The 11,150-nt window shown below is 52.8% G+C and overlaps 1 protein-coding gene across 1 annotated transcript; it reads right to left on the reverse strand.

Moving 5' to 3' along the window:
* Positions 1 to 4,666: 4,666 nt before the first annotated feature.
* Positions 4,667 to 6,597, reverse strand: LOC147972634 (FBD-associated F-box protein At4g10400-like). Its single transcript, XM_087524416.1, has 3 exons — positions 5,734 to 6,597; positions 5,487 to 5,621; positions 4,667 to 5,089 (listed from the first exon to the last, which is right to left on the reverse strand). Exons 1-3 carry the CDS (start codon positions 6,595 to 6,597, stop codon positions 4,703 to 4,705), a joined length of 1,386 nt encoding a protein of 461 aa, XP_087380542.1. The 3' UTR covers positions 4,667 to 4,702.
* Positions 6,598 to 11,150: the final 4,553 nt, after the last annotated feature.

An 11,150-nucleotide genomic window follows, 5' to 3' on the forward strand; every position in this document is an offset into this window, starting at 1 on the left:
AGTGGGTGTGCGGCGCCTCTGTACTGGGCTATATCATGACGTAGCTCCAATGAGCTTTGTCTACTGTGTTCGGCCCTGCCGAATTTGTGGCCGGCATGACGGTTAACGTCTCGAGCCATGGGGCGCCCACGCGATCCGTAGATCGATCTTGTTTGCCTTGCCTTGTCCTCCAACATGTCTCGTAAGTCCGGCGCATATTCCCGTGCCTTGGTACGGGGTGCGGCTTGAGTGGAGGGCCGAGAGGCCTCTCTGTCACGGCCACGAGGTGGCCGGTCGGCCGCATCAAGTGCTTCCTCCTCTAATCGGGGTAGCAACCTGCGCTTTGGGTAGCTCTTGGAGGGGCATTCGAGTTTATGCTCTTCGGCCGCAAGGACTTTAGTCCATCTGTCGACTAGCAAATCTTGATCAGCTCTAAGCTGTTGCTGTTTTTTCTTGAGGCTTCTTGCCGTGGCCATAAGCCTACGTTGAAAACGCTCTTGCTCGACGGGATCCTCTGGCACGACGAATTCGTCGTCGTCAAGGCTTGCCTCGTCTTTGGAGGGAGGCATATAATTATCGTCCTCGACCTCTCTGTCTGCCGCTCTCTCATGAGGGCTGGTTTCTCCATCCTCCTGTGCTAAATCTTGCTGGAGGGGGTTTTCTTCGGCACTTTCCGGAGTATTATTGTCTCCCGTGCTGGAATCACCGTATTTGTTTTGGCGGGATTTTGAGCGGCGCCGCTGACGCCGGCGCTTAGGCTGTTTCTTGGAGGGGTCATCCTCCGCTGTTCCATCACCATCTCCCTCTTTTGGGGTGTCCACCATGTATATTTCATATGACGAGGTGGCTTTCCAGGGCCTAGTAGGCACTGGTTCTTCATCATCTCCTTCATCGGCGTCCATACCGTCGATGTCTTCGGAGTCGAAGTCGAGCATGTCGGTTAAATCATCGAGAGTGGCTACAAAGTGGGTGGTGGGTGGGATTTGAATTTCTTCATCATCCGTACCCCAACCTTGATGACCGCAGTCCGGCCAGGGCTCTCCTGACAAAGAGAGAGACTTCAGTGTCTTCAGGATATCGCCGAAAGGCGAGTGCTGAAAGATGTCTACGGCAATAAACTCCATGATCGGCGCCCAATTAGATTCGATCGACAGGGGCGCGGAGGGTTCGGAGTCCGGAGAGGAGTCCGGCTCCTTCGAGTCACGAGTCTCGCAGAGTACAGGGCTGGTGTTCGGCTCAATCGCCATTGGGATCGCAGCCCCCGACGTGGCGCCCAACCGCCGATCCTCGATCGGCGCAGTTGGCTCCGAATTAAGGGTCGAAGCTGATGCGGGTGCGGCCTTCAGGGCACTGTTCGGCGGCAGAGCTAGATCATGCTCGTCGGGACAGTGCGGCGCACTCGGCAATGGCTCGAATCCGTCGAAGATCAAGTCCCCGCGGACGTTAGCCGTGTAGTTTAAACTTCCAAATCTGACCTGACGGCTAGGGGCGTAGCTTACAATCTGCTCCAGACGGCCAAGTGAATCGGCCCGTAGTGTGAAGCCGCCGAAAACGAAGATCTGTCCGGGGAGGAAGGTCTCACCCTGGACTGCATCGCTATTGATGATTGTAGGAGCCATCGAGCCTGACGGCGACTACACAGAGGAACTCTCAATGAAAGCACCAATGTCGGTGTCAAAACAGGCGGATCTCGGGTAGGGGGTCCCGAACTGTGCGTCTAGGCCGAATGGTAACAGGAGGCAAGGGACACGAAGTTTTACCCTGGTTCGGGCCCTCTCAATGGAGGTAAAACCCTACGTCCTGCTTGATTAATATTGATAATATGGGTAGTACAAGAGTAGGTCTACCACGAGATCGAGGAGGCTAAACCCTAGAAGCTAGCCTATGGTATGATTATTGTTGTCTATGTTGTCGTACGGACTAAAACCCTCCGGTTTATATAGACACCGGATAGGGTTAGGGTTACATAGAGTCGGTTACAATGGTAGGAGATCTACATATCCGTATCGCCAAGCTTGCCTTCCACGCCAAGGAAAGTCCCTCCCGGACACGGGACGAAGTCTTCAATCTTGTATCTTCATAGTCCAGGAGTCCGGCTGAAGGTATAGTCCGGCTATCCGAACACCCCCTAATCCAGGACTCCCTCAGTTGGAAACGGAGTCCGGGACGGCGGAGGAGCCCGGGAACGAAGGTGGCAGGGAGGCCGGGTTGCCTCGGCCCTGACCGCGACGCTTCTTCTTCTTGGCAGGGCCTTGGCGGCCGCGAGAGGGGCCGCCGCCCGGAGTGGTAGTCGCGGAAGGCGCCGAGGACCCGGTGGCGTGGGGCGGCACGTATCTTTTCGTAGCGGGAGCTGGAGGCGGCGCTTGGGAGCGGGGGGACGGGGGACGCGGGGCCCGCGCCGGGGAGGGGTTGCGGCCGCGCCGCCGGGCAGGGGATGGCAAGCGCCTCCTCGCTCGCCAGTCACCCGAGGCCTCCTGCCGAGGGGAGCGGGACTGGCCCCGGGAATCGCATCGGGCCAGAGAGCGGCGCTCATCACGGCGGCCGTCCCGGAGCGCGCGCAGCTCCCGCCGGAGCTCCTCCTCCCGGCGCAGGGCATCAGGGGAGGGGCAGGTTGCCTCGCGCCGGTCAACCTCACGGCGTTTGGGGCGGGATGCCTCGTCGTCCTACTCGCGCGTCATGGGCGGGCGCGACGAGACGGGAGAGGAGGGCGGGGGGGGGGGGGGGGGGGGAAGGGGGGCAGCGGACGTGGCAAGGGGGCCTTCGGAGGCGACGGCGGGATGAGGGGTGAGGGAGAGGCGAGCGGGATCGAGGGTGGCGGCGGAGGAATGAGCCGAGGTGGAGGGGATCCAGATAGATGCCATGATAGATCTGGGCCTAGGGCACAAAGATGGCACATGATCTGTAGGGCGGCCCAGCAACCGGGGCAGGGGCCCAGGATCTGGAAGCCGCAGATGGGTTGGGCCACAGCCCAGCAGGCCCACCACAGCCGACGCGCGGCCCAGGCGGCTCGAGGCAGGCGGGGAGCGGCTCCACAGGCGAGGGGCAGCCGCGATTCATAGGGTTTCCCCTCGATTCGCAGGGCTAGCCGTCGTCGCCGTCGCCGACGACCCAGCCGCAGGGAGCACACGCAGATGACGAGCGTGGAGGAGGCACGGAAGCACAACACTGAAGATCCGAAAGAGGCGATGAACGGCCGAAAAGGCGACGCGCGGACGAACGGGGCGGTGGGGGACGCGACGCGGCGAGCAGCCGGCGGGGCCGGCGACGCCGGGCCATCACAGAGCTCCGAGCGACGCCACGACGAGCCGGCGCGACCCCGATCTGAGCGCCCGACGACCCCCCAGGCCCGCGGCGGCGTGCCCCTCCCGCACGCAAGGCCGCGCCTTGCAACCTACCCGCCTGAGACGAGCTCGAGGGCGGTGTCGGCGACCGCGGCGGCCGCGAGCCGGCGACCGAACCACTCACCCGGGGGGCTAAGTCACCGGCCCGGCTGGGCACGCCGGGGCGACGGGGGACGGCGGACCGGGAAGAGGGGAGCGGCTCTTCGTCGGCCAAATCAGCCGAGTGCACACAGGGGGCGAGGGCCGGGGCCGGAGCGGGCGAGGAAGGGGAAGGGAAGGGAGCGTCACATGGGGCCGGAGAGGTGGCGGGGAGCTCGGATGCCGGGGGGACGCCGGCGGACGGAGCGGCGGCGGGGTCGGAGAGGTTCATAGATCATTCCACTTTGACATACAAAGTGACACCAGTAATGCCCCTTGAACCTGCCCCTGCCCCTTTCCTTATACTGGTCGAGGCAGGAGCTTGTGTTTCCTGTGCCAACTGCATGCCAAAATGGCACAGGAACCTGCTATCCCCCTGGTTCTGCAGACTTCTGAATCTTAGTATACCAATTACCAATATAGAGATAACAAAAACATATTATTTCAGTGTGAAAACGTATGTCACAATCTCATGCAGTGTACAAAGCTTGCAAAATGGTCTTACATTAACTACTTCCTCCATCCCATAATATAAGAACATTTTTCAAGTATTAACCAGCGTGGAGTACAGGTCAAAGGCCTTTCTTTCTGTATACTAGTCCATTTTTAAGGCTCTGTTTTTGCAAGAGACTGTAACTACGGTAAAGCACCATTTTTGGAGACCGAACTAAAAGGCCTGGCAATGTGTTGTATTCTTTTGCTACTTAGATTTTCCCCTGAAGGTCAAGCAAGACTACATAGCATAAACGTATACACCTCGTACGGCATTTATACATTAAAACTAAACAACACGATCGGCCACATTTTAGCAATCCGGCTGGTGAACCATAAATAGGACTGTTCATGTACATGTTGCCTTGAAACGAATACTCGCTGATAAATTAAGCTCCCTCTTGATTTCAAAATAATCCCATGAGCTCTGGAGAAATTCATGTGACACGTGCTAATCTGCCTTTTCTTGCGGGTAACATGTGTTAATCTAGTAATCTACACCTCCACCTCTTATTTGTTTTTGGTAACGGGCATATTATGTATGCTGAACAAACACGGCAACTGGCAACAAGGAGCTGGATCCTCTTTCAGTTTCAGCTAACAAACATATGCTACGGTCACAGCAAGGATTTCGCAAACAGAAAGGTTGTGTAAACAAGAACTTAAATATAATCATTTTGTATAAAACGACATTGAACATTTGTTTGGAACGAAGATTTGACAACATAAACAAAGTATCTCTTGAAAATGCATCAAGCGGATTGACAACATTTACACAATGAGCTATCAAAGGGATCAGGCATCCACATATAATGTAGGTGCTTGCCATAGGAAAAACTGGGAATAACAAAATTTCTTTTGAAATCAAATTGCGCATCACAAGAGGCTCTATTATCCAGCTGTAGCCGCCTATGCTGGCTGGCCATCCATTTCTCATTGCAGCTAGCACCAAGGACACCGAATTTCATTACCTTGAGCACCCTTGCATTCAATACGAAGAACTTGGCAAAGTCAACATCTGGTTTCTTGCCTTGGTAGTTGTATAATACAATTTCTCTCAGGTGGAGGTCAAGGCACTCGACAGGATCAACGAGTGGGTCATATTGCCGCAGGTTTTTCGTATTCATCTTAAGACGTGACTGAAAAAGAAGAAATTTAATTATACTGACCACTTAGGTCGCATAAACAATGTAATTTTTCGCAGGACCTAAAAGTGTAATTTCCAGTTAGCTACCATCTAGCCACATCTATATATGTTGCATGTTGTGTTAACTAAGGATTGTTGAACAACTTTTAAATTTAAAATGCACGTTCAGGTTAATTTCAATGTTCTCCTAGATGCAGTTTTCACAACTACATTTGTCATCATCAAATTTGGAGTAAAGTAACCAAACAAATTAAAGCAATTTGTCTTGCTAAAGTGATTAACATTTCTATGTATGTCCAAAACTAGGTATCTAGAGAGGTGTATGATTGATCAAAATTAAAGCAATTTGTCTTGCTAAAGTGGTTAACATTTAGCAACAAAGATCTTACATGGATGTATAGCTTCTCCAGGCAGGGAAAGCATCTAAGGAATCCGACAATTGCATCCAGATTGGGACCCATAGACTCTAGAACCAAGACCTTCACCGTGCGCACCGACGTGGTGAAACTGATGGGGGTCATTTTCTGGGGAAAAAACAAAACAGAAGATACACATCAATAAATAACAGGTGACGATGCAAATAGGAAATGATCAAATGCATCACACAAGTTTCAAGAAAAATGAGATTTCTTCTACCTTAACGATTATGTTGCCAATCACAAGCTCGGAGATTTGGCTAGTCAGGTAGCCCAGCACCTTCAGTTTCGGTGCCATGATGACCTTGATTGTTATTGGGCCATCAAATGGAGCAAGTGAAATCAATCTTTCAAGGCAAGGTGCATCCTCAATAACAAGTTGACTGCAAATCGAGACAGCAATACTGCGGAGAGTTGGCGAGACGATCCGGATGCTGCTGAGCTTTCTGATCCTTCGAAGCTCAAGGTTCTCAAGCGCTGTGCAGCTGGCGAGCAGGCGGCGGAGGGCCGTCTCTGAGATGGTGATGCTGGAGAGATTGAGCTGGTTCAGCCGAGGGAAACATACATCATCAATGTCGGGGAAATCACAAGCGTGGATGCTGACGACGCGCAGCGTGGTCGCGAAACGGAGCGCGGACGGAGGCAGCGGGACCGGTGGATTGAACCCTCCGAAGAAGTCGAGCTCCTCGAGCCCATCGAGGGCGGGGGACCGGAACCAGCCGTCGAACATGGCGTAGCGATTGGAGCGCATGGGGATGGCGCGGAAGGAGAGGCGGCGTGCCGGGCCATGGTGCGTGGCGAGGATCTCGGAGACGATGGCGATGCGGTCGTGCTCCCGTCCGGAGAGGCGGCGGTTGGCGACGAGGTTGAGCGGCGCGGAGCGCCAGAGATGGCGCCACCGCAACGACAGAACGGTTGTCCGGCCGGCGTCCTTGGTGTCGGGGAGGAGGGAGAGGATGCTGCCGAGGATCTCGTCGGGGAGACGGCTGATGAAGTCGAGGCTTGTATCGTTACCGTCCTGCTTGGTCACCGGAGGTCCTGGCCCGCGCCGCCTCCGCTTCGAAGCCGGCGCCACATCGTCCATCGCCGCCGCCGTCACAAGAATCCAGCAAATTCGGATCACCAGGGAAATATTGATTCGGAACAACGTAACGCGCAAAGAAGGCCAGGGCGCGTCCTCAAGAAGGAAAGAAATAACTTCTCGTGTTGGCCGTGCCGTGTTTAATTGGTGCACACTCTTGATCTTTTTTTGTTGTTGCAAAACTATCTCTGTGTTGTCCTAACGTATGTGTGGCGTCTAGGAGTATGTGATTGTTCATTCATGCATTAACTGTCCACTTGTCTTGAAATTATATCCGAACTTGTTGTCTTGCTGCCATATACATTGTGGTCCAGAGCCTGTAATGGATCCGACCATACAGGTTGAAGTGACCTTGCAATATTCCGTTGTCCTACACTCTTCGTCCCCCGTGTCGCCAGCCGTCGGCCCCCCTTCCCTCAGCGTCGGTCTATGACATTTCGGCAGTGGCACGACAGCGGAGGCTCTCCCTTGCGATGTGAGTGGTCAGGTCCGGTCGGTCCGATGACCTCGTGGTATTGGCCTCTTTGGCGCATGGGGTGCTCCCATGGGATCGACCCAAACTGGGCAGCGACATGGGTACGAGCGTACGACTATGTAGGACTCAGGTGACCCACGGTGAGGGTTCTTGTGTTGGGATTTTAGAGGTGGGGTGGTGGGCCATGGGGTGTGCCCTTGGTCGGATCTGGCCTGCGGAGGCCTGCTACCCCGGTGGCTGAGGATAGGCAAGAGCGCCGCGGACGTCGGTGATTCTTGCTCTAGTCCAGTCTCGCCGGTGAAGGGTTGGATCAAGTCAGGATCTAAACCACATGCCAAAGGTTCTGCATGCATGGGTCGACATGTGTGTTGCCCCACCCTATCTGCCTTGTGCCTTGGTGGAGGCGAAGAGTCGGCCTGGGAAGTGGCGGTCCTAGGTGGAGAGGCTGCGCGTTTAGCTCTGCGGCGAGCAACACGACATCGATAGTGGCGCCTTCTCATGGTTATGTTGGTAGCAAGGGGAGAGGTGGTGTGCGTTCCTAGTATCATCATGGCTTCAACGATTCCAACTCTCCGATCAAGATCGGAAGGCCTCGTGCGTGCAACGCGGCCCCTCCCGTGGGTTGTGTATGATCCATTGGTACTCCTTGTGGGACGGTGAGTGAGGGAGTCCTGGATTAGGGGGTCTCCGGACAACCGGACTATATCATTTGGCCGGACTGTTGGACTATGAAGATACAAGATTAAAGACTTCGTCTCGTGTCCGGATAGGACTCTCCTTCTCGTGGAAGGCAAGCTTGGCAATACGGATATGTAGATCTCCTCCCTTGTAACCGACTCTGTGTAACCCTAGCCCCTTCCGGTGTCTATATAAACCGGAGGGTTTAGTCCATAGGACAACATACAATCATACCATAGGCTAGCTTCTAGGGTTTAGCCTCTACGATCTCGTGGTAGATCAACTCTTGTAATACTCATATCATCAAGAACCATCAAGCAGGACGTAGGGTATTACCTCCATCAAGAGGGCCCGAACCTGGGTAAACATCGTGTCCCCTGCCTCTTGTTACCATCCACCTTAGACGCACAGTTCAGGACCCCCTACCCGAGATCCACCGGTTTTGACACCGATATTGGTGCTTTCATTGAGAGTTCCACCGTGTCGTCACCATAAGGCTTGATGGCCCCTTCGATCATCGGTAACGATGCGGTTCAGGGTGAGGTTTTCCTCCCCGGACAGATCTTCATATTCGGCGGCTTCACACTGTGGGCCAATTCACTTGGCCATCTGGAGCAGATCGAGAGCTACGCCCTTGGCCATCAGGTCAGGTTCGGAAACTTAAACTACACTGCCGACATCCGCGGAGACTCGATCTTCGACGGATTCGAGCCCATGTCAGGTGCACCGCACAATCACGACGAGCATGACGTAACTCTGCCGTCGGATAGTGTTCGGGAGATCGCATCTACAACTACTCCGGCCTTCAATCCGGAGCAAATTGCGCCATCCAAGGACGGAGGGATAGACCCCGCCATGGAGGCCACACTCTCGGTGGTGATGGAGCCGGATACTGACTTCACCCCTTACGAGAGCCGTGTCGCCGAACCATTGGATTCGTCTCCGGCCACGGACTCCGAGCCGCCTGCATCCGTGCCTATCGAATCCGACTAGGCGCCGATCATGGAGTTCACCTCCGCGGATATCTTTCAGCACTCGCCTTTCGGCGATGTGCTAAATTCATTAAGGTCTCTCTCCTTGTCAGGAGAACCTTGGCCGAACTATGTCCGGCTAGAATGGGATGCGGACGACGAAGAAATTCGCTACCCACCGACCACCCACTTAGTAGCCACTGTCGACGACTTAACCGACATGCTCGACTTTAACTCCAAAGACATCGACGGCATGGACGAAGACGCAGGAGACGAACAGGAACCAGTGCCCACAGGGCGCCGAACAACCACTTCATCACATGACGTATACATGGTGCATACACCCAAAGAAGGCAATGGCGAAGAGACAGTGGAGGATAGCCCCTCCAAGAAGCAACCCAAGCGCCGATGTCAGTGGTGCCACTCTAAGTCCCGCCATAGCAAAAACAGCGCTAACAGCGCAAGAGAAAATAACACTCCAGTCGACTCTAGAGGAAACGGCAACCACATTGCCCCTGCGACAGAGCACGATGAAGCTACAAACGGCGAACATAGTACGGATCCGACATCCGAACACGGCGACGCCGAGGATAAACCTCATCAAACCCCCTCTGGGGAGGAAAACAGTCCGGACGAAGATGCACACATCATCCCGGAAACGCACTTGGAGTAAGAGAACCTCCGCAGAAGGCTTATTGCCACATCGAGGAGTCTGAAGAAGCAGAAGCAAAGGCTTAAGGCCGCACAAAATACGCTCAACAGCAGGTGGAACAAAGTGCTCGATGATAACCCACAAGTATATGGGATCGCAACATTTTTCGAGGGTAGAGTATTCAACCACAATTTATTGATTCGACACAAGGGGAGCCAAAGAATATTCTCAAGTATTAGCAGTTGAGTTGTCAATTCAACCACACCTGGAAACTTAATATCTGCAGCAAAGTGTTTAGTAGCAAAGTAATATGATAGTAGTGATAACGGTAACAAAAGGTAACAATATTAAAAGTAATGTTTTTGGTATTTTGTAGTGATAATAGCAATAGCAACGGAAAAGTAAATAAGCGGAGAACAATATATGGAAAGCTCATAGGCAATGAATCGGTGATGGAGAATTATGTCGGATGCGGTTCATCATGTAACAGTCATAACCTAGGGTGACACAGAACTAGTTCCAGTTCGTCAATGTAATGTAGGCATGTATTCCGAATATAGTCATACGTGCTTGTGGAAAAGAACTTGCATAACATCTTTGGTCCTACCCTCCCGTGGCAGCGGGGTCCTTACGGAAACTAAGGGATATTAAGGCCTCCTTTTAATAGAGTACCGGAACAAAGCATTAACACATAGTGAATACATGAACTCCTCAAACTACGGTCATCATCGGTAAGTATCCCGATTATTGTCACTTTGGGGTTAACGGATCATAACACATAATAGGTGACTATAGACTTGCAAGATAGGATCAAGAACACTCATATATTGATGAAAACATAATAGGTTCAGATCTGAAATCATGACACTCGGGCCCTAGTGACAAGCATTAAGCATAGCAAAGTCATAGCAACATCAATCTCAGAACATAGTGGATACTAGGGATCAAACCCTAACAAAACTAACTCGATTACATGATAGATCTCATCCAACCCATCACCGTCCAGCAAGCCTACGATGCAATTACTCACGTACGGCGGTGAGCATCATGAAATTGGTGATGGAGGATGGTTGATGATGACGATGGCGACGGATTCCCCTCTCCGGAGCCCCGAACGGACTCCAGACCAGCTCTCCCGAGAGGTTTTAGGGCTTGGCGGCGGCTTCGTATCGTAAAACGCAATGATTTCTTCTCCTGATTTTTTTCTCCCCGAAACACAATATATGGAGTTGGAGTTGGAGTCGGAGAGGCAACAGGGGGCCCACGAGGTAGGGGGGCGCGCCCCCCACCCTCGTGGACAGGTGGTGGGCCCCCTGGCCTTCATCTTTTGCAGGTATTTTTCATATTTTCTGAAAAATTGCTCTGTGAAGTTTCAGGTCATTCTGAGAACGTTTCTTTCTGCACATAAATAACACCATAGTAATTCTGCTGAAAATAGCGCCAGTACGGGTTAGTTCCATTCAAATCATGCAAGTTAGAGTCCAAAACAAGGGCAAAAGTGTTTGGAAAAGTAGATACGACGAAGACGTATCAACTCCCCCAATCTTAAACCTTTGCTTGTCCTCAAGCAATTCAGTTGATAAACTGAAAGTGATAAAGAAAAAATTTTACAAACTCGGTTTGCTCTTGTTGTTGTAAATATGTAAAGCCAGCATTCAAGTTTTCAGCAAAGATTATAACTAACCACATTCGCAATAACGCATAGGTCTCAAGTTTACTCATGTCAATAGCATAATCAACTAGCGAACCATAATAATAAATCTCGGATGACAACACTTTC

Source organism: Triticum urartu, chromosome 5A, assembly GCF_056163025.1.
Source record: "Triticum urartu cultivar PI428250 chromosome 5A, HENAU_Tu73, whole genome shotgun sequence".
Classification (NCBI taxonomy): domain Eukaryota; kingdom Viridiplantae; phylum Streptophyta; class Magnoliopsida; order Poales; family Poaceae; genus Triticum; species Triticum urartu.